General features: G+C 48.0%; 2 protein-coding genes across 4 annotated transcripts in view; one reads left to right on the forward strand and one right to left on the reverse strand.

Annotated features, from left to right (window-relative positions):
• Window positions 1-1,803: 1,803 nt before the first annotated feature.
• MMP21 (matrix metallopeptidase 21) lies at window positions 1,804-13,942 on the forward strand. The gene is made up of 8 exons (XM_072129442.1): window positions 1,804-1,976; window positions 2,049-2,328; window positions 2,508-3,141; window positions 4,861-5,000; window positions 5,737-5,878; window positions 10,802-11,059; window positions 11,694-11,866; window positions 13,156-13,942. Exons 1-8 carry the CDS (start codon window positions 1,804-1,806, stop codon window positions 13,453-13,455), a joined length of 2,100 nt encoding a protein of 699 aa, XP_071985543.1. The 3' UTR covers window positions 13,456-13,942.
• Window positions 13,943-15,116: 1,174 nt separating this feature from the next.
• Window positions 15,117-23,327, reverse strand: part of EDRF1 (erythroid differentiation regulatory factor 1) — a 31,395-nt gene continuing 23,184 nt past the window's right edge. For all 3 annotated transcript variants that reach the window (XM_072131407.1, XM_072131408.1, XM_072131409.1), the window contains 4 exons: window positions 22,519-22,672; window positions 20,931-21,046; window positions 19,506-19,648; window positions 15,117-17,522 (listed from right to left, as the gene is read on the reverse strand). In XM_072131407.1, coding sequence (XP_071987508.1) covers window positions 17,351-17,522; window positions 19,506-19,648; window positions 20,931-21,046; window positions 22,519-22,672 — 585 coding nt within the window. In that variant the 3' untranslated portion in view covers window positions 15,117-17,350. The remainder of the gene's footprint in view (window positions 17,523-19,505; window positions 19,649-20,930; window positions 21,047-22,518; window positions 22,673-23,327) is intronic.

Raw genomic sequence — 23,327 nt, forward strand, 5'->3', positions numbered from 1 at the left:
CTTGTATCAGCGGCTCAGGCTGGTGGTGGTGGTGTCATGGATCCATCCTGCCTTGTATCAGCGGGTCAGGCTGGTGGTGGTGGTGTCATGGATCCATCCTGCCTTGTATCAGCGGCTCAGGCTGGTGCTGGTGGTGTCATGGATCCATCCTGCCTTGTATCAGCGGGTCAGGCTGGTGGTGGTGGTGTCATGGATCCATCCTGCCTTGTATCAGCGGCTCAGGCTGGTGGTGGTGGTGTCATGGATCCATCCTGCCTTGTATCAGCGGGTCAGGCTGGTGCTGGTGTCATGGATCCATCCTGCCTTGTATCAGCGGGTCAGGCTGGTGGTGGTGGTGTCATGGATCCATCCTGCCTTGTATCAGCGGGTCAGGCTGGTGGTGGTGGTGTCATGGATCCATCCTGCCTTGTATCAGCGGGTCAGGCTGGTGGTGGTGGTGTCATGGATCCATCCTGCCTTGTATCAGCGGCTCAGGCTGGTGGTGGTGGTGTCATGGATCCATCCTGCCTTGTATCAGCGGCTCAGGCTGGTGGTGGTGGTGTCATGGATCCATCCTGCCTTGTATCAGCGGCTCAGGCTGGTGGTGGTGGTGTCATGGATCCATCCTGCCTTGTATCAGCGGGTCAGGCTGGTGGTGGTGGTGTCATGGATCCATCCTGCCTTGTATCAGCGGGTCAGGCTGGTGGTGGTGGTGTCATGGATCCATCCTGCCTTGTATCAGCGGCTCAGGCTGGTGGTGGTGGTGTCATGGATCCATCCTGCCTTGTATCAGCGGGTCAGGCTGGTGGTGGTGGTGTCATGGATCCATCCTGCCTTGTATCAGCGGGTCAGGCTGGTGGTGGTGGTGTCATGGATCCATCCTGCCTTGTATCAGCGGCTCAGGCTGGTGGTGGTGGTGTCATGGATCCATCCTGCCTTGTATCAGCGGCTCAGGCTGGTGGTGGTGGTGTCATGGATCCATCCTGCCTTGTATCAGCGGCTCAGGCTGGTGGTGGTGGTGTCATGGATCCATCCTGGCTTGTATCAGCGGCTCAGGCTGGTGGTGGTGGTGTCATGGATCCATCCTGCCTTGTATCAGCGGGTCAGGCTGGTGGTGCTGGTGTCATGGATCCATCCTGCCTTGTATCAGCGGCTCAGGCTGGTGGTGGTGGTGTCATGGATCCATCCTGCCTTGTATCAGCGGCTCAGGCTGGTGGTGGTGGTGTCATGGATCCATCCTGCCTTGTATCAGCGGTCAGGCTGGTGGTGGTGGTGTCATGGATCCATCCTGCCTTGTATCAGCGGGTCAGGCTGGTGGTGCTGGTGTCATGGTGTCTTTGGGCCCCTTGGTACAACGCCACAGCCTACCTGAGTATTGTTGCTGCCCATGTCCATCCCTTTATGAGCACAATGTACCCTGTAACATCTGATGGCTACTTTCAGCAGGATAATGCGCCATGTCATAAAGCTGGAAGCATCTCAGACTGGTTTCTTGAACATGACAATGAGGTCACTGGACTCAAATGGCTCCACAGTCACCAGATCTCAATCCAATAGAGCATCTTTGGGATGTGGTGGAACGGGAGATTCGCATCATGGATGTGCAGCCGACAAATCTGCGGCAACTGTGTGATGCCATCATGTCACTATGGAGCAAAATCTCTGAGGAGCTTCCTGCACCTTGTTGTATCTATGCCACGAAGAATTGAGGCAGTTCTGAAGGCAAAAGGGGGTCCAACCCGTTACTAGCATGGTGGACCTAATAAAGTGGCCGGTGAGTGTATATGGTGGCTTTGTGTGGTGACTACATCAGCTTGTGTGATGATGGGTCTTCTGAAGAAGAACCTTCAGTCTAAAGGGTTCCTCAACTTTTTGATTAAGCAGAGGATAAAGTTTTCAAAGAAACTGAGACAACTGGAAGGCTCCATGACCTCGGCGAAAACCAAAAGTCAAATAATTGTCCAGAGGACACAAGTCGGCGTCCAGCTGATACCCATGTACGTTTGTCCTGGCCCAACACCTCCGCGACACACTTTGAGGAATGATTGTTGAGCAAATTGTGTCGAAAGAACCTTATTGTTGGGCGTGAAAAAACAACACATTAGTCAGCAGTCCATAAAAGGAACTGGAAGAAGAAGTCATCGAGGCAGAGACACTTTACCGTCCTTGGCTGAAGGCTCAACGATTGTAGACATGAAGGCCGGCACTTTCATCCTACTGATCTTCCAGTGTTCAGTGGTGTCCAGATTCAGCAACTCCGAAAGACTTTTCCATAGGAGGGATCATTCTGATATGGAACCATCTAATCTCCAGCAAGCCGAGCTGGTCACAGACGTGGTTTCAGCACAGGTGAGTTCCACCGATGGTGACTTCCAAGCTATGGTTCTCCAGTTGTTACCAACCATCAACCTCTACCATGCCTTGGCAGTCTGGAGCCAAAGAACCACAGCTTGGAGAGCGCTGGGGAACATGTCACTAGATGTCATATGATGGAACTAATTTTATAATTTTTTTTTTTTTATTTTTAGCAATATTTATCAAAATACGGCTGGACAGAACCGGTAATCTGGGGAGATCCGATCACTAAAGAAAATGAACACTTGCAAGATATCCATTCAGTGCAAGAGGCAACAGGTCAAAGTTCCCCAGATCCAAAAAAAAGTTCTCCCTTCGTTGAAGCTTTGAAAAAGTTTCAGAAACTGAATAACTTACCCGTCACTGGAAGCCTGGATGATGCCACCATTAATGCCATGAACAAGCCTAGATGCGGGGTCCCCGATAACCAGGCCTTAAAAACTATCCAGGAACAACCAAACTTGACCCAAACCTCAAGCAAAGCCAACTCCAACAAAACCACCACAAGCCAAGATGATGGAGCTCCTAAGAGACGTTCCAAGAGGTTCCTGGACCTGATAATGTTCTCGAACAAGTATAAGAAGGAGCCGGAGGCGTCTCAGAATCCCGGAGGCAAAGTCTTCAGCAAGAAGCTCCTGAAATGGCGCATGATGGGGGAGGGGTACAGCAGTCAGCTCTCTATAAGCGAGCAGAGGTACGTCTTCAGACTGGCCTTCCGGATGTGGAGCGAGGTCATGCCCTTGGACTTTGAAGAAGACAACACATCACCGTTATCACAGGTTGATATCAAGCTGGGCTTTGGACGAGGTAGGTGCCCATTGTGGTTTCGTTACGGTTTTATTAACTCCTTGCTTTATCATGTTCTTCTCATGTCACCTGCAATGTGCTCGGGGGGCTGGGGAAAGTATCTCCAGCGCTTCCAGAATTTGGGTCTTCCAGAGCCGTAACTCCTCCTTGGAGGATTGTGTTGTATTGGCTTGTCAGGTGAAGCATTGGGTGGGCGCCCTTGTATCCCACCATTGTAAGGGGGTCTTAATTGGATACGGTAGGTCACTTTTTCTTGTGTGCCGCAATCGTACAGCATCCGTATTTGTGGTATATTTAGTGGACACTTCACTTTATTGTTGTGTTTACGGCTATCAAGCAACAGATGTAAGGCGGCTTCCAGGGGGCACAATATGGCACTTTTTATAAAGGGATTATACCATAGGGACTTACCGCCATAGGGAGGTGTAAGGTGGGCACTGCCTTTGGCCACTAGTTTTCAGTGGGCTCTATTTGTCACTATTATAAATGCAGCTATATGGCAGTTTTAATTGAGCTCTGGTATTTTCGTATTAATTGACAGGCTTTATCGTCCCGCAGCAGAGTTTATTGTCCCGCAGCAGCCCTGCAGCCAACTATACCACCCTGTGGCCAACCGTACCACCCCGCAGCAGGATATACCAACCTGCAGTAGATCTTACCACCCCATGGCAGTGTTTAGCGCCCCGCAGCAGACTTTATCGTTCCGCGCCTTACCAGAGTGCGGTAGACCTTACAGCCCGCAGCAGACTATACCAACCTGTAGTGGACTATCACCCCATAACAGACTATACTGTCCCGTAGCAGACTTTACCCCCATAGCAGTGTTTAGCGCCCCGCAGCAGACTTTATTGTCCCATAACAGATCTCACCTTGCCACAATGCAGCAGACGTTACTGCCCTGCAGCAGGATATACCAACCTGCGGTAGATCTTATTACCCCATGGCAGTGTTTAGTGCCCCGCAGCAGACTTTATCGTCCCTCACCTTACCAGAGTGCGGCAGACCTAACAGCCCGCAGCAGACTATACCAACCTGCAGTAGACTATCACCCCATAACAGACTATACTGTCCTGCAGCAGACTCTAGTGTTTCAGTGTTTAGAGCCCCGCAGCAGACTTTATTGTCCCATAACAGATCTCACCTCACCACAGTGCAGCAGACCTTACTGCCCCGCAGCAGACTTTACCCCCATTGCAGTGTTTAGCGCTCCGCAGCAGACTTTACCCCCATTGCAGTGTTTAGCGCTCCGCAGCAGACTTTGTCCCATAACAGATCTCACCTCACCACAATGCAGCAGAAGTTACTGCCCCGCAGCAGACTTTACCCCCATTGCAGTGTTTAGCGCTCCGCAGCAGACTTTAACCCCTCTGTGCAATCAGCAGCATATTTTGTATACAGGAAAATTCGGGTTCACCTTAAGCCGTAAATGGCAGAACGCCGTCCGTAATGAGGGTTTCAGTCTCGTAAAAGTCATTATTTGTTCTGAGAGAAGATTTTTATACCGCGAGACGACGGATAATTATAAAATAGTTTAATATGCAAATGTTTTCTGATTGTTCAGGATGCGATTTATTATGGATGAGATGAATCTGCTGCTTTTCCTTTGTTCTCGATGCAAATGACGCGCGTCCGCCAGACGCTGAGACGCTTGCGCCGCCGCTTCTGGAATTTGCTTTTACCCTTTAGCTGCCACAATGTAATTCCTCCTGTCACCCACAGGGCGGCACCTGGGCTGCTCCAGAGCATTCGACGGATCGGGCCAGGAGTTCGCTCACGCCTGGTTCCTGGGAGACATACATTTCGATGACGATGAACATTTTACCGCCCCGAGCAGCGATAACGGGATCAGTCTCCTAAAAGTAAGTGACCTTAAAGGAAATCTACCACCAGGATAAAGGATTGTAAACCAAGCACACTGACATACTGGTAAGTGCCCCCTCTGGCAGGTTCAGCTTTTCCTTTAGCTTCTTAGGACCTTGTTTTTACAATAAAAAAAAGATTTCACACATTATGCAAATGACCCTCAGGGGCTCCAGACTCTATAGATGTCAATGAAGTTTGGAGCCCCAAAGGCTCATCTACATAATTTTTAAACCTCTTTTTCTTAAAAACGAAGGCATACGAAGCTACAAGAAGAGCGGCTTCTGCCAGAGGGGGCACACACCAGTATGTCAGTATGTTTACAATCCTTCATCCTGGTGGTAGATTTCCTTTAAAGGGATCTGTCACAGCATGAATATCTGTATTCCTCATAGAATATCAGACCTGGGTCATTGATCTATATAACTATGTCATGTGGTCCCTCTGTTATTCCGCCTGGAAGTGTATAAATTGGCAACTGGGCGTTACAAGTTTGGAGGACGGGTTTCCCTTCACAGTCTGAGACCGTCCAATCAGTGTTGAGGTCGTTGGACAGTGAAGGGACACGCCCCCTGATATATTTTACACCAGGAATAACAGAAGGACATCGCAACAAAATGTTACAGTAACAGATGATACAGAATTGTTATTTTGTGGGGAAATAAAAGTCAATGTTTCAATGCGGTGATTACAGTCCGGCTGATTGGTTCTGGTTCTGCTTCTCCCAATGAATAGGTTGCGGTTCATGAGATCGGCCACGTTCTTGGACTCTCTCACATCCACCGGACGGGATCGATAATGCAGCCCAATTACATCCCCCAGGAATCGGGTTTTGAACTGGACTGGTCCGATAGGAAAGCGATACAGAACCTGTATGGTAAGAGGCGGCGGATCAGGTCTCGCACCGGGGATGACAATTTTCCGGATCTTCTTGCTTGTGTTTGGAACTTTTCCCAGAAATCTTCACATAAAAGTGATGTCAACTGGGTTTCTATCTGTTTCCGGGAAAGCTGGGTGAAAAGTAATATGGCAGATATATGCACTTACAATGTGATCCAGCTTTTCTAGCATCCAGAATGGAATATGTGCATTGATCTACATCTATTTCTTCTATATAATTACCTATCAGGGCAGCTCTCTCGTGATGGAGCCTAGTGTCTCGATTAAAGGGGTTGTCCAGAGGTTGAAAAACCTTGCTGATTTATCCCAACAACAGCGTCACATCGGACCACAGGTAGTGCGTGGTATTGCATCTCTGCTCCAGTCATCTCTATGCAGCGGAGATGTAATACCACACAAGACATGGTCAGGTGTGGAGCTGTTTTTGGCAGACGTTTTCAACCTCCAGCCCTTTAAGTGACCTCGCCAGTGATGGCAGCGGTTATATTGTTCTCTGAGAAACGTGCAAAAAGTGTATCTTATAGCTGCCGTCTTCAAGCAACAGCTCCACATCGGTCTTCAGGTTGTGTGTGGTACTGCAGCTTCCTTCACTTTACTGGTGCTGAGCTGTAGTAACAAACTCAACCTTGTGATCAGGTGTGGCGCTCTTTCTTCTCATCCTGAACAATCCCTTTAATAACCTGACTCCGGTCTAGTTTAGTTGACACCAGATTAAAGGAGCTTTGCTGTATGTATATGGTATATACGTTCTAAAGCATCCGCTATATACCTTGGGGTATATTCACACATGAGCTCGTAGAAATTTATGTGGTTGTTGCCTACAATGTGACGCCTATAGAGGCGGGTTGGGGGGCGGGGGGTCGGTGTGAATGGAGGAGTCTGGAAACCGGAAAGGCGTCAGGGCTGCAGGATGACAAGATACTAACACTGAGTTTTGTTGGCTTCAGTCTATTCAGTCTATGAGTTCTTAGGATTGATTGGCAGCAGAAGAAGAGGATGTTGACCTTGTTGGAGGCAGTGACCAATCCACCTGTGGATACACTAGTGATATCAGGCCTGTACATGAGAAAAACCTGAGAGGGGTGGTAGTAGCCAGTAGTAGTAGTAATAGTAGCATCTAGTAGTAGTAGTAGTAGTCGTCCCCCTGATCAATTGCGCCAGTGTCGCTTTAAGAGAAGTATTTTCCCTGTATGCGCTGCCATTCATTGATGCGCGCGATGCAATGGTGTCACGCGTCGTCACATTGTGTGCATCTATGGTCCGGATCTGCACTGCAGTCCAAATTTTGCTGCACCATGTGAGCTGTGTCATGGGGGCATGGTACTGTTAAAAAGTAGAGGGGGTCCTAGTTACTATTACTGAGGGTCTGGGGGATTCTGTAACTTAGCTACTGGGGTCCCTGTGACTATTGGCTGCTGTGTGACTATATTGGCTGCTGTGGGGACACTGTGACTTGGCTGCTGTGTGACTATATTGGCTGCTGTGGGGACACTGTGACTATATTGGCTGCTGTGTGACTATTGGCTGCTGTGGAGACACTGTGACTATATTGGCTGCTGTGGGGACACTGTGACTATATTGGCTGCTGTGTGACTATATTGGCTGCTGTGTGACTATATTGGCTGCTGTGTGACTATATTGGCTGCTGCGTGACTATTGGCTGCTGTGGAGACACTGTGACTATATTGGCTGCTGTGGGGACACTGTGACTATATTGGCTGCTGTGTGACTATTGGCTGCTGTGGAGACACTGTGACTATTGGCTGCTGTGTGACTATATTGGCTGCTGTGGGGACACTGTGACTTGGCTGCTGTGTGACTATATTGGCTGCTGTGGGGACACTGTGACTATATTGGCTGCTGTGTGACTATATTGGCTGCTGCGTGACTATTGGCTGCTGTGGAGACACTGTGACTATATTGGCTGCTGTGTGACTATATTGGCTGCTGTGGGGCACTGTGAATTGTTATTTTACTGTTTTTATGAACAAAGCATCATGTCATTTAAATATATTAGACTGGTGTGAGAGGACACATCAGTCTGCACCTGTGGCAGGGGGGCTCTGCTGTCCTTGTGTAACACTGTTCCGGGCTGTTGCCCAGTGGCCTATTTAAACCTGGAGCCGGCCCTGAGTAGTGGTAAAAACTGGATGAGTAGCCCATAAGAATATATGAATTATGACAACAGCAGATGAGTGGGATTCCCTTGTATGAGAAAGTGAAGTATTTTGTGGGTGAGTGAAGATGATAGTAATAATGAGGACCGTGGAGGGAGCGGTGCTCTGCTCATATCTGAGACCTTGTCCACCACTGATGTTATTCAGAGGACGGGAACAGAGTCATGAACTGTACGGAGAAACATTAGATCCTAGGATCTCCTCAGCAGAGGGAGATGAGTGTGTTGTACCATGCTGCAGGCAGTGACCTGTAGTAGGAGCCATTGTCATTATAGTAATGAGCAGCAGCAGCGGCTGAATGTGATGACCTTGTTGGAGCCAGTGACCAGTAATAAGAGGGTTACACTTGTCATGGTCAGTGTTCTATGCGGAGGGGAAGCCCCGGGTAATATCTACACATATTTCGACGTCTTGTAGACTGTAAGCTCTGCAGGGATTGGACGGTTTCGGCCGCGAGTGCGAAGTAGAAGAAGCGGAACTGAGTTTATTACCGAAATAAATGTCTGCTTTTCCCATTTGGTCTCGTGTCAGCAAAAACCGAGGCAGAACGAGCGCCGGACAACTTACTTACCGCTGGACTGACAGGTTCACGGCTTCCATTTATCAGGGGCCAAGTACATTAACCGTGTGGACCGGGGGAGGGGAGGAACTAATGTTTTCCCAATTTAGGAGCCGGAATGTCACCGTCCGTTATAAAAGATGGGAAGAATCTTACAAATATAACTTTTTTCTAATATTTTAAGAAAAAAAATATCATTAGGAAATCAATATTTGATCAGCATCAGACCCGGTCCATCAGCTGTGAATAAGCGTCAGTGAGACTTTAGTGAGGGGGCAATGTTATTTCTGGGGGATTTTGGCGAATTTGCGGCAACTTTCATGCGACACAAATCATGTATACAGAGAGCGGGGATTGGCTGCGGCGCTCATGTTTCCAGCCTGAAACAGCCCAAAATGGTCTTTCATTTTATCAAATTTTCTTCCAATTAAGTAACTTTTTTTTACACATAAACCATAAAACAGCAAAACACACGACTACAATTCTCTGCGAATATGAATATAAAACAAGTCACGAGAGGGAAGACAAAGGTGATTCCTTCCCATAGAAGTTTCCAGCAGATTCATTTTCCCTTCAATACACAAAATAACAGAGAAAAATCATCTGCGGGAGAGGAACCTTCATCACAGGATCACACGTACAAATAAAAGCCGCAGAAACTAATAAAAACTGCACGAGAATGCCAATAAAAGCTGCGCAGTGATATCCCGGCTGCAGGTAAGTAATAATGATGTAAATGCCGAGATCCGGAGGCTCCGGGGAATAACATGGCGCACAGACGTGACTACAATTTACAATTGGAGGGGATTTCATTTAAAGGCGAAGAGCTTGTTGTGTATGGAGCGTATCCACCTTAAAGGGGTTGTACCACATTAGATTATCCCCAATTCTGTGATAACAATCAGATCATTAGAACGGGGGTCCTGTATCTCTTTCCATCATTTGCAGAGCACAGCGCTCGGGTATCTCCACCACTCTAATTCACTCTCTATGTTCTGGAGCGCTGTGCTCAGCAAATGATGGAAAGAGATACAGGACCCCCGTTCTAATGATCTGATTGTTATAGGGCATATATGATAGGGCATAACAAATCAAACTTGGTACAACCCCTTTAACTCGGCCTAGTCTTACTTTAGCCGTTGTCTTCCCTAATACAAAATGTGAGGAACAGGCAAACAACAGAGTCACTTTAAGAGGCTTTTTAATGAGAATCAGAACTAGGCCTCAAGTATCTGTCTCTGTGTTTCCCATAGCAACCAATCAGAGCTCAGCTTTTATTCAGCCAGAGTTGTTTTCAGAGTGAACAGTGAACCCTGATTGGGTGACAAAGTCAATGTATTGGTATTAGAGAGTTTTTAATATTATGGCCGAGGTTTTTGTATTGATTATGGTGATTTTTTGGGGTGTGGCTTATTTATTACATTTTCTGATCATCTGAAGTTATGTTAGGTTTATAATAATATTTTTTTCATGTCTGGAAAGAGGGGGTAGGGGGGGGGGATCTAGAGTCGTCCTGGAAGAAAGGGAATGTCCCATATAGACAGATCTTGGTCATATTGTAGGTGCACAGCGAATATAGTCCCTATACACCAAAGAGGGTGCGTCACTTTACCCGTATGGGGTGTGACTAGGGACAATTGTAAGCAAGTAGGTTGTACAGGATTACACAAATACTTTCTTCCAGAACAGCTCCACACTGCTCTGCTGGTCGTGCGCGGTATTGCAGTTACATTCACTTTGATAGAACTGAGCTGGAAATCCAGAGAGAACCAATGGACGGAGGGTTAGAATTATCATTTTGTTTGGAATTTTCATATTTTTAAGAGAAGATTTTATTTAGTGTTTCTAACAATCTACATAATGAAACTGTATATGGGAAGGTCAGTCAGCGGCCTTAAAGGTCGTCCCGCGTGGCCGCCGTATTCCCAGGTCGTGCCGCGTGGCCGCCGTATTCCCAGGTCGTGCCGCGTGGCCGCCGTATTCCCAGGTCGTGCCGCGTGGCCGCCGTATTCCCAGGTCGTGCCGCGTGGCCGCCGTATTCCCAGGTCGTCCCGCGTGGCCGCCGTATTCCCATGTCAGAGCGGCCGATCCTCCAGCGATCAGCTGATCTCCGTCCTCTTCTCACACGTTATTCAGGCGTCTTCTTACCGATCGTCCATTTCAGGGTCATGTGAAGGACCTTTCGACACCGTATTCGACTTTGTGAGAAAGGAGAGAAACCAATACGGGGAGATCGCCATCCGCTACAACACCTACTTCTTCCGGAAGGGCTGGTACTGGATGTACGAGAACAGGAATAATCGGACGCGCTATGGAGACCCCATTACCATATCCACTGGATGGCAGGGGATCCCGGCAGAGAACATCGATGCCTTTGTGCACGTCTGGACATGGACCAAGGACATCTACTACTTTTTTAAAGGTACAGAGATAGAAGGTCCTGCTAATGTACTGATATCACTATATAATAATGTATGCCTGTGCTGTAGGGGGCACTGACCATCACGGGAGTTGAGCCTCTTGCCTCAGGCAGCACCACCTGTAGCAGCACCAGGAGTGCAGTCATCTGCTACAAAGCAGAACTTCACACCTAAAAATAGTCTTTAACAGCAGATGTTAGCATTGGGGTGAGAACCCAAGTACTAATAATATAACCCGAAATGTTACTACTGGATGGGGTGGAGGGGGCAACAGCTGGCACTGACCTTATGAGTGGTCCCAAATATGGACAGAGAGGTCATAATAGAAGGTCACGGTGACCCTGGCCCGGTGGCCAGCCGCTTGCCTTGGATCTGGCTTCAGAAACCCTTGGTGATACAGACACATGCATGCTCAGCCAGGTGGTGGGAGACGTGAGCAGGACTCCCCATACAGTTGGTAGGTCCTTCCAAATAGTTGGGTTCAGCCATGCTTGATCCTGCTGCTGTGACAGGCTGTATGTTCACGTTCCACTAATGTGGCATATAAATCTAGATGAGGAGATCCATTGTCCGGTACCGGTCACCGCTGCCCTGGTGGTTCCTTCTGTGCCGCTAACGTCTCCCCGGTGTTTGCAGGAACCGTCTACTGGAGATACGATAACGAGAACGACAAAGCCTTCTCCCAGGACCCTCAGGGGAAGACCTACCCCAGGCCCATTTCTCAAGGATTCCCTGGAATTCCCAGTCCAATCAGCGCCGCCTACTTCGACAGAAGGACCCAGAGAATTTACTTCTTTAAAGACGCTCAGGTGAGTGGCACTTGGATGAGTTACTGCATATCATGAGATGTCTCCAGACTGTAGGGATGTAACGGCACTAAACACATTGGGGAAGAATCCATGTGAGTCTCCCTGCCCCTTACTCCACCCAGGACACCAATATGGACCAGAGACCGGGCCGGGGCATGAAAGCCTCGCCCGTCACATTGACTACTGTCTCCACAGGAAAAAATGGCAAAAACTATAGCAACAACCTCCGCTCGCTCTGATTTGGTCTAAATAACTGGCGGAGTTTGCGGCGGAGTCTCTTGGTGAATATGGGAGCAGGACCCCCACAGGGGGAATTATAAAACTGCCCTTCCAAACGCCCGTCTTCATGAATTCCCCCCCGTAGAGTTTTCTCACAAGAGGTTCTTGGCCCATGGAATTCTGTGGTATCAGACGATCTGCAGACCTTCTGAGATTCCTGATGAAGAGACTATGGCCATAGTTCTGACCCTACAAAGCTGAAAAATACATTTATAGTCCAGGACTGAAGCCCATACCCTCTGCTATGAGTCACTGCTGTAGTACCTAAAGGAAGTCTATCCATGGCCCCTTCCTTCTAAAATCATCTTGTAAAATTATGCTAATTACCCCTTATGTGCTTCAGATTCACAGCTTGTTACACTGTGCAGGAGCACTCCCCGCCTACCATGCATCAGGAAGAGGGAGGGTGAGACAGTGTAGCAGCCTGTGAAGCTACAGCATGAAAGGGCTCTGGTAACACCTCAAGGGGAACGTCTGGCTCATTAGCATAATGCTAAAAGTTGATTTTAGAAGGAAGTTGGCCATGGATAACAAATATAACAAGCACAGGGACTGGATTTATAAGGAAGGGCCCCTGGCCTGATTTTGATGTAGATTCCCTTTAAGCAGAAATAATTGGAAGCAGTGACTTGTAGCAGAGGAACATATTATTTCTCCGGAGCTAATACCCAACACTGGCTGCAGCTTTCTGTGGTCAAAACTGTGGGGACAATCTCTTTAAATCAAGGTTTGACTCGTTGAGCGACCAGTGCTCCCAGAAGTGCTTTGGAGGCGGTCCCCAATGCTGCAAAGGCTCAGCAGTGAGCGCCTCCACTTGGGGCAGTAACTTCCAAGCAGGAGAGCCCAGAGCCCCTCAGTATTAGGGACCGCTCTCTTGGCACTTGCATCAAGAACTTTGGGTCATTTTAATGTAAAATTCCTAAAAACGTGATACCTTCTCCTGCCGGGGATTTTCTTGTCCTGTGACGAGATAACTTTATTGTTTGTTCCCTCGTCCTTATTATTCGCAGGTTTTTGCTTTTGATGTGAACAAAAACCAGGCGCTTCCAAACTTTCCGCAGAAAATCCTGGATGTTTTTCCCGCTATTGTTAGAAACAACCATCCGCGGACTCACGTGGACGCAGCGTACTTCTCCTACAGCCACAAATCTCTCTTTCTATTTAAAGGGAAGCATTTCTGGAGAGTGGTCAGCGAGGTGGAGCGGCGAGCCAACCCTTCCCTGCCCCCCAATGGCTTGTATCCCCAGCGAGCCATCTCCGAGCAGTGGTTTGATATATGTAACGTTCACTCATCATTGTTAAAGCTATGACCTACGACCTCAGGAGCTTAAAGGGGAAGTCCCAAGTTTATCCATAACATCCCCTATCAAGCGGTCGGACCCCCATCCATCACAAAATGGTCCCCGGCTTCTTCATCTGCAGGGGGTCTGACTGATATGAGGATAGGGGGACGTCCTGTACACTGGTCCCACCACTCGGATACCAGCGACCGATTCTGTACACACATTTCGGACTCGCACTTCAAAAAAAAATTCCAAAATATGTTGCCGGAACCTTCCAAAGTCTGAACTTCTAGAGTATAGAGAGAATTCCCAAAATCCGCAGGCAAAACGTGTTGTTCAGGATCTGCCCCGCACCAGACACTGTACATTGCACACCGCTTATATGACAACAGGGAGGAGCTAAGTCTTCTCTGGCTTGTAAAGATATCACAGGTCCTCACGACACTGACGTTATTGTGTAAAAGACAGAAAACCAGAATGGTTTTACCTTTTGTTCCCTGACAAAACATTAGATTGTCCTGTGGCTTCTGATATTTATTTTCTAAATAAAAAAATTTATTTATGAGTTGCAAAATATTTGTCATATCTGTCTCACAGGATGTCACAATAATTGTACTGCAACCCCTTGAGCAGAAGGATGTACAATCTGCTCAGCTCCTCCTGCTCTATAACATGCTGCCTGCAGATAGGACACTATGTACAATCTGCTCAGCTCCTCCTGCTCTATAATATTCTGCCTGCAGATAGGACACTATGTACAATCTGCTCAGCTCCTCCTGCTCTATAATATGCTGCCTGCAGATAGGACACTACATACAATCTGCTCAGCTCCTCCTGCTCTATAATATGCTGCCTGCAGATAGGACACTATGTACAATCTGCTCAGCTCCTCCTGCTCTATAACATGCTGCCTGCAGATAGGACCATATATACAATCTGCTCAGCTCCTCCTGCTCTATAACATGCTGCCTGCAGATAGGGCACTATGTACAATCTGCTCAGCTCCTCCTGCTCTATAACATGCTGCCTGCAGATAGGACACCATGTATAATCTGCTCAGCTCCTCCTGCTCTATAACATGCTGCCTGCAGATAGGACCATATATACAATCTGCTCAGATCCTCCTGCTCTATAACATGCTGCCTGCAGATAGGACCATATATACAATCTGCTCCGCTCCTCCTGCTCTATAACATGCTGCCTGCAGATAGGACACTATGTACAATCTGCTCAGCTCCTCCTGCTCTATAACCTTGTCATGTAATCCACCGGACTAGTACAATCACCCTGCTCTGCAACAAATATCTATTCATCCTCTATGGGGCTGGTGAAGAGTCAGGAGGTAACATTAACCTCTTCAACTTTATGGCATTTTTTTTTTTTTTTAGTTCCTCTGTTTTACCTCCTGGAAATGCAGTAAGTTAAAGGGGAAGTCAATCATGTCATGTAACAACTACATGATGTGACATTACCTGTAGTACTGTGCCTACTGAGATGCTGTAGGGGGAGGGCTCCGGCCATATGTGCCATTTCCCTGATCCAGGCTTCTGGCAACACCCACTTGTCAATTTATTCATACATTTCCAGGAGGTTATGAGAAAACGAGCAGAAATAAGGGTCAGTGATACAATCACTTAGCGAATTATCAGAACCTACACATTGGACTCGCCACCATTGTGTTAATAAATAAAATATTATAACTTTATTTCATAAGAAGCTATTCACATTTGCAGGTAGAGAAAATGTACAATACCAAGACGCTGCCTCCAGAACGTACGTGTTACCTGTCCTGTCACATGTGGACTGTATGGATCGGCACCACTTGGCCCATATAGATGAACATAACGGTACCGAATACTGGCGCAGCATCATGTGACCTGCCCAAAAACCTGTGATCCAATCACGAGCAGTAGATATCAAACTGGCCACGTACAGTCATATTTACATCTTATTTCGATGGCTAAAACCAAAAAAACAGGGTCCTAAAAACACAACGTAACAGAAGGTCACAGAATAACGCAGGTCCCTGTTCACACTGATAATACAGAAAGTAACGGAACAAACCTGGAAGATCTTCCACTCGCCCCCATCTACTATCCTGAGGCCACTTACCGGCTCCGGGCTCCCTCCTCTCTGACACAGGGTCTATCTAATGGATGAATGAAGCCCCCAGAGATATTCCGGGCCGGCACTACTATTACTACGATACCGGCAGCACCTTGTTAGTGGAGTGCGGGTTTGCCTGGAATAAGTCCCTAAAACACAGGTTCGTTTCAGTTTCTCACCATTTTTACATTTGTACATCATCACAGCTGAGGGTTTGGTACAATTACAGTATATGTTCCTCTGAGCTATAGAGGAAAACACATACATTACTCTCCGGTTTGTTACAGTGTTTCAGTGTAATTGAACTGTATCAATCCCAGTCCTGTCAGTGAGACTCTTATGGAAACACCAAACCACTGTAACAGACTCTCAGCTGTGAGCATCACAGTGGTGGAGATTCATCTTTAAAAGTCAGGTTTGCATTGATCGAATGATCCACGATGGTTGAAAATTGTGTGATAAATCTGGTGCCGCAGGAATCATGCACGGAAATCTGGAATTAGTGGCCTAATAGTTTTTGTGCAAATAAGCCCAAAAGCTGCAAAAATCTGAATTCTAGCATTAAGCAGCAACTTACAAAATGGTGAGAAATGGACCAAATAAGTTAAAAAGTTGCAGAATTACAGGATAGAAGTCTCAGGCTTAAAGAAAATCTCCCATCAGAAACCATCTGGATAAACCAGGGACATTACTGATAGGTCCAGGCACCGGGACTGTGGGATCTTCTTATATGTGTTATCCATGGCCTCCTTCCTTCTAACATCAACTTGTATAATTATGCAAATGAGTCAAGAGGTGTTACCAGAGCCCCTCTGTGCTGTAGTTTCACAGGCTGTTACACTGTGCAGGAGCACATCCCCCTCCCCCACACTGTGTGAAATGACATCAGGCAGAGGGAGTTGGGAGTGTAAATGCCTTTGAAACTACAGCAAGGAAGGACTCTGGTAACGCCCCTGCCCAGAGCCCTTCTGGCTCATTAGCATAATTTTAAAAGTGAATTTTAGAAGGAAGGAGGCCATAGATAACAAATAGCAGAAGATGATGTATAGCTCCAGGCAAGGGGTAGGTGTCCCTGGTTTATCATGATGGATTTTGATGGTAGATTTCCTTCCGGGGGTAAAAAAAAAAAAATTAAAATAAAATGTATGACCTATCCTCCAGGATTGGTCCTCAATATCAGATTTGTGGGGGGAGGAGGGGGGGGACCCACAGATCAACATTTCTCAGCAGCTGGGAAACAGAATGGGACAAGAGGCAGACAGTGACATTATCAGTGCAGTGGTCAGACCAGGTTACTGCAGGGCTCTACATTCATCTCAGTGGGAGCCGAGCAGCAGTTACTCAGTGCACTACACTGCAACTACTACTTCCTGCTCCATTCCCTGTCAGGAAAAGCTTATCTATGGGGGGGCTGGGGTGAACTCCAACCTGATATTGAGGGCCCACTGGGTTGTAACAAGATTTAAGCACAGGATCCTGGGGGTCTTGTGGCTCCCATATACGATTGTAGAAGCGGTCAGGTAGCAATCACACTGCTGTTCTCTGACCCGATCAGAAGTGACCAAATACCCTACTAAGAGATTAGAGCGTCATGTGCACCTTTAACAGGACCCCCCCCCTGTTCTGGCGATTGGTGGGGGTCTTACAAATGTGTCACATGTAGATACCAATAGCCAGTAAACTGTGCGCCTGGACCACAGGGACCTGGACGTGGGCACATCCCGTGCGGCAGGACAGTGAGTCTTCCTGGTAAGGAGGAGGCGGCAGGCGGATCCTGGGTGTAACAAGGCACAGGGTGTATCCGAGCAGCGGCGGGTCATTGGATGACGCTCTCGCCGGCCTCGCTCTTTGGAGACAGCTGGTCCAGTAGGTGTATGAGAACGCTCAGTCTCTCGGCCAGTGAGCAGTCCTTGTTGGTTGACGCTCGTAAGAGATTGGAATAAACTTGCTTGTAGGTTTTCAGAGCGGCCTCCTCTTCAGTGGAGTTACTGGGGGGAGAAAAGTCACATAATGAGGGTCCGTGTTATACAGCAAGGTCACCTGAGGCTGGTAATTACTCTGTGTCCACCAGACTACATATCGTGTGGTTGCAGGGGCGGAGACACAAAGTTGCAGGACAGTTTTAAAGGGCACCTGTCAGTTAAACTAACCCACACTAACTAAACAGCAGTATAACTATCCCTATATTGTTCCTCCCCATGCCTGAAAAGTTCCAGTCAGTTAATAAAGTTTACTCCACATCTATGTATATTCATGTTCCTCCAGCTCAGCCACAGCTCCAGCTTCCTGATAGACAAGGGGGCTGCTTTCTCTTCAGCTCTGCTACATCATTCGCCTCCTCAGGAATGAGGAAGAGTCGTTGGCCGTGTGTGACTTGCTGGAGATAATTTCTGAGGGAGGGTGGAATGAGACGACTTCTCTTCAGCGAGTCACACAGCCTCGCCTGAAGAGAAAGCAAGTGTCTTGTCAGGAACCTAGCGGCACTGCCGAGCTGCTAGAACATGAATATACATAGATGGGGAGTCAATTATACAGACTGGAATTTTATAGGCATGGGGAGGAACAATATAGGGATAGATGTACTGCAGAACAACAAGTTTTTAAAGAAGTGTTCAGTGAGTGTGGGTTAGTTTAACTGACAGATTCCCTTTAAAGAGTTTTTCCAGGCTAAAAATATTGATGACCTTTCCTTAATATCTGAGTTTGGAGGGTCTGACACCCAGCACCCCTACAGATCAGTAGCTGATATACAGAGAATGTCGGGGGGGGGGGGGGGGATGTATAATTGTACCACAGAAAACTGGGAAAACCTATTGACTCGAGTATAAACCTGGGGTGGGAAGTGCATTGGTCACAGCCCCCTGTATATAGCCAGCATCTAGGCTTATACACGAGTATATACGGTAAAAAAATTTTTTATAAATAAGAGAAATATTTAGGAAAAATAAATTTGTTAATATTCCCAAGCATAAAGTTTAATTTCTGCCCCCAGTGTGTGCCCCCGCCCTCGGTGGGAGAGATCCCTTGTCCGATTACAAGTGAAGTAGAGGGTTTTGCCGGCTGCTCCTCATCTGTCCCTTCCTGCGCCTCCATAACAGAGCGGGAGCTGCTTAGGATTGATGACGGGGCCCCGGACATAAAACTAATTTACCTCTGCAGATTAGTGATCCTGGCAGCGGGTGCAGTGTATACAGAGGAGATAAAGAGCCGCAGGTCTCCTCACATTACACTGGATAAAGCCTTAAGCTGATGAAATATCGTGACACCGGAGAGCAGAAACAATTACCAGATGTGGACAATTACACTAAACAAGCGTCTCCTTAGGACGCGGCGCGGGGCCCTGCCATACGTGGAGTGCGGCGGCTCTCTACTGCCATCTTGTGGAGAGCTGCCGCGCCTGTCAGTCCACCCGGGTGATGGGAGACTTCACAGGAAGCCGCAGCAGAGGCTGATAGAGACCCCCCTATAGAATATCCAATATAGTGTATCTATATAGTGTATGTGCAAATCCTGCCCTGAGCGCTGGTCTAACGCTGAGATCTGGCAGCAGGACAGATCGGTGATGCCACAATTTCTGTGTATCAGGACAGGATTTGCAGCAGTCATACAGTAAGTGGAGAGGGGCTGATGGGGGGACACTTGCTGCATCACAAACCTCCCCCTCCATTGCGTGCATTGAGGGCCATCTAAAGGCTCTTAAAGGGCTTGTCCGGAGGTTAAAAAACATGGCTGCTTTCTTCACAAAACAGCTCCTCTCCTGTCCATAGGTAACATGTGGTATTGCAACTGAGCTCCATTCATATCTATAAAAGCTCAGCTGCAATACCAGCACCCACCACAGTCAGGAGTGGCGCTGTTTTTAGAAGAAAGACGACATTATCAACCGTCGGACAACCCATTTAAGATGTAGACTTCGGCTACACGCGGCCACATGCTATAAGATGGCGCCAGTATTAGACGTCTCCGCTTACCTGCTCTTCTTCTTTGAGGTTAAAAGTTTCACAAATTGTAAGAGAACAAAAGACAATCGCGACTCAAATATGTTGACAAGTTTCAGCACTTCTTCCGTGCGGAGGGTCTCGTCTCCCGTGGCCTCGCTCCCTTCTCCCGGCCCCTGGGAATCAGAAGACGTGGGATTAGCGATAACACATCATAGGGACACAAGGATCTACATGAGACCCGGCGTTGTTATACATGGCGACTATCCCCTGAATGGGTGCAGCAGCGCAGGCAGGTGGGTGCTATCGCTCTGCTGCTGAATATTAATGGGTAGATACGCTCTCTGCTACCAGATTTCATGTTACAGAATGAATGTACAACACAATGAGACACCATAAGGAGAAGGAAGAGAGAGAGCGGGACAAACAATCCGGTGCCGGGACAGAAAGCGAAAGTACCGGAGGGTCGGAAGAACCGCGACTGCCGATGCCAGGAATGGGCTCAGTCATTAAGCTAATAGGGTCATTTACACAATGAATGGGGTCAGAAAGATCAGAACACCCCAGGTATAGGATGCAAGTCCCCTCAACTACCACAGCCAGAACTATGAGGGTCCACATCCGGCGCACCCTGTTATTTACTAGCACAGAGACGCAAGTAAGTGACAAGTAGGCGGAGACACTGCAGGGGCGCTGCAGAGCTGGAGTCACCCAGGACAGGCCTCACAGTCACTCACATATCATTTTACAGGACGTCTATACTGCCACATACTGCACAGGTCGTGCTCCTGTCCCGACTAGCAGGGCAAATACCTCTGTAATGGCTTCCCTGCTGTGACCAGAGGATCACTTTGCGGAGACTGGGCTGGAGGAGGAGTACACGTTCCGCTCATTAAGCCACCTGAACACCAGGTGGCGCCATATCATGTAAATAAATTTCTTAAAGGGATTGTTCAGGATGAATTATTTTTGACCTCAGAAGCTATTAAAAAAAGAAAAAACAAAAAAGGACAAATACTTCTGTCCTGAGCTCCAGTCCCTTCCTGTCGGTCTCCGAGGCTCAGCAGTGACATCACTTCTTGTAAGAAATGACACTAATATTTTTTCTCAAGCCCCGGCAACAATCAGAAAGGGCCACGAGCTGCAGCGCACAGCAGGAGGCAGGGTAAGAACATGCTCCTCCTATGAGGATCGGAGATAAAGGAAACGCAAGGATTACAATTGTATCCACTGCACAACATGTAGGAAGCCCCTCCCAAAGATGGCGGCGCAGCCCAGTGCATCATGGTACATGCGGTCCTCTTAGAGCACCAGCAGATTTATGGGGCGGATTAGTCCGGGCCTAGTGTATCCGTAGCTCCACCAGAGGAATGTATGGAAGGACGGGCACAGGGATCCGGAAGGTGACATATTAGTAGTGGGCGGAGTCAGCACATGGCGGCGCAGAGAACGTCTCACCTGATCGGCCTCGCACTCCAGCTCCTTCTGCAGAACAACAAAAGCCTCGCGCGTCTTCATCATGATGTCCAGCGCTGCGCTCAGGCTCCGCAGCTTCCCCCCGCTGCTGCTCTGACCTGTCATTAGCAGAGAATTAGTGTTATACATAAACATAGGACCCCCCGAATCCCCCCACAAATACATCCTGCATCGTACAAACATCTTCCTCATTATGGTTTATTATCTTTATGCACTGTCCACCTCTGCTTCATGTCACTACAGGATCTTACTCCTGGCCGCCCACCTCTGCTTCACGTCACTACAGGATCTTACTCCTGGCCGTCCACCTCTGCTTCATGTCACTACAGGATCTCACTCCTGGCCGTCCACCTCTGCTTTATGTCACTACAGGATCTTATTCCTGGTCCTCCACCTCTGCTTCATGTCACTACAGGATCTTACTTCTGGCCGTCCACCTCTGCTTCATGTCACTACAGGATCTTACTCCTGGCCGTCCACCTCTGCTTCACGTCACTACAGGATCTTACTCCTGGCCGTCCACCTCTGCTTCATGTCACTACAGGATCTTACTCCTGGCCGTCCACCTCTGCTTCACGTCACTACAGGATCTTACTACTGGCCGCTCACCTCTGCTTCATGTCACTACAGGATCTTATTCATGGTCCTCCACCTCTGCTTCAGGTCACTACAGGATCTTACTCCTGGCCGTCCACCTCTGCTTCATGTCACTACAGGATCTTACTCCTGGCCGTCCACCTCTGCTTCATGTCACTACAGGATCTTACTCCTGGCCGCCCACCTCTGCTTCATGTCACTACAGGATCTTACTACTGGCCGCTCACCTCTGCTTCATGTCACTACAGGATCTTACTACTGGCCGCTCACCTCTGCTTTATGTCACTACAGGATCTTACTACTGGCCGTCCACCTCTGCTTCATGTCACTACAGGATCTTACTACTGGCCGCTCACCTCTGCTTTATGTCACTACAGGATCTTACTACTGGCCGCTCACCTCTGCTTTATGTCACTACAGGATCTTACTCCTGGCCGTCCACCTCTGCTTCATGTCACTACAGGATCTTACTACTGGCCGCTCACCTCTGCTTCATGTCACTACAGGATCTTACTACTGGCCGCTCACCTCTGCTTTATGTCACTACAGGATCTTACTACTGGCCGCCCACCTCTGCTTCATGTCACTACAGGATCTTACTCCTGGCCGCCCACCTCTGCTTCATGTCATTACAGGATCTTACTCCTGGCCGTCCACCTATGCTTTATGTAACTACAGGATCTTACTCCTGGCCGTCCACCTCTGCTTCATGTCACTACAGGATCTCACTCCTGGCCGTCCAGGTCATGTGATGTCACACAGGTGCACGGCTTGTTATATACCCGTTATATCACCTGTGTGACATCACATGACAGAGGACAGATTTTTATCCCCCAAAAGTAAACCAGAATGACAGCAAGCAGAGATCTAGAAAACATTGAGGAATTGATACAGGAAGTATATTGGACAACCCCTTTAATACGTCATCTGTAATATATAGATCATAGTGTAACAATGTATTTCGTGCACTTACTGGACATCTGGAACTCGGCAAAGGCCACTCGTTCTAGTTGTACCCGGAGCAGTTCGCACGGAGCGTCCCTCAGGAGCCGGAAGAGCTTCAGCGCTTTGCTGTAATGCAGATCGGCCATGAGCCGGTGCTGCTTCCTCACGTGCTCATCACCCACCTGCAGCAAGGAATCACACAGGACGTCTTCATTGTTACCATTTTGAGGACTGTGCAACATTTTGATCACTTATTACATTTTTTATGTGGCGGTTTTGGACATTTGAGCGCCATTTTCGGTTAGGGGGTTCACCTTCCGGCAATAACCGGTTTTATATTTTGATAGATCGGGCGATACCCAACACGTCTGTGACTTATACGGTTTATTATGTTTTATATCAGTTCTTGAATTTAATATATATTTTTTTTAACTTTATCTTGTTTTGCCATTTCTTAGACCCTGTAGGGTACATTAACCCTAGATGGTCAGATTGTTCCCACCATATACAGCAATACTATTGGAATGCAGTATATGGCGTTTCTTACACAGAAACCATGTCATGGCAACCGATCGCCGACATCAGGGAAGCGGCTTTCTCAACCAAATGTCAGTGCCCATGTTATTTCTAGGTCACATGATGTCACACAGGTGCACGGATCGCCATATCCCTGGTCATGTGATGTCACACAGGTGCACGGATCGCCATATCCCTGGTCATGCGATGTCACACAGGTGCGCGGCTCGTTATATCCCTGGTCATGTGATGTCACACAGGTGCACGGCTCTTCATATCTCTGGTCATGTGATGTCACACAGGTGCACGGCTCTTCATATC

Source organism: Engystomops pustulosus, chromosome 11, assembly GCF_040894005.1.
Source record: "Engystomops pustulosus chromosome 11, aEngPut4.maternal, whole genome shotgun sequence".
Taxonomy (NCBI): Eukaryota; Metazoa; Chordata; class Amphibia; order Anura; family Leptodactylidae; genus Engystomops; species Engystomops pustulosus.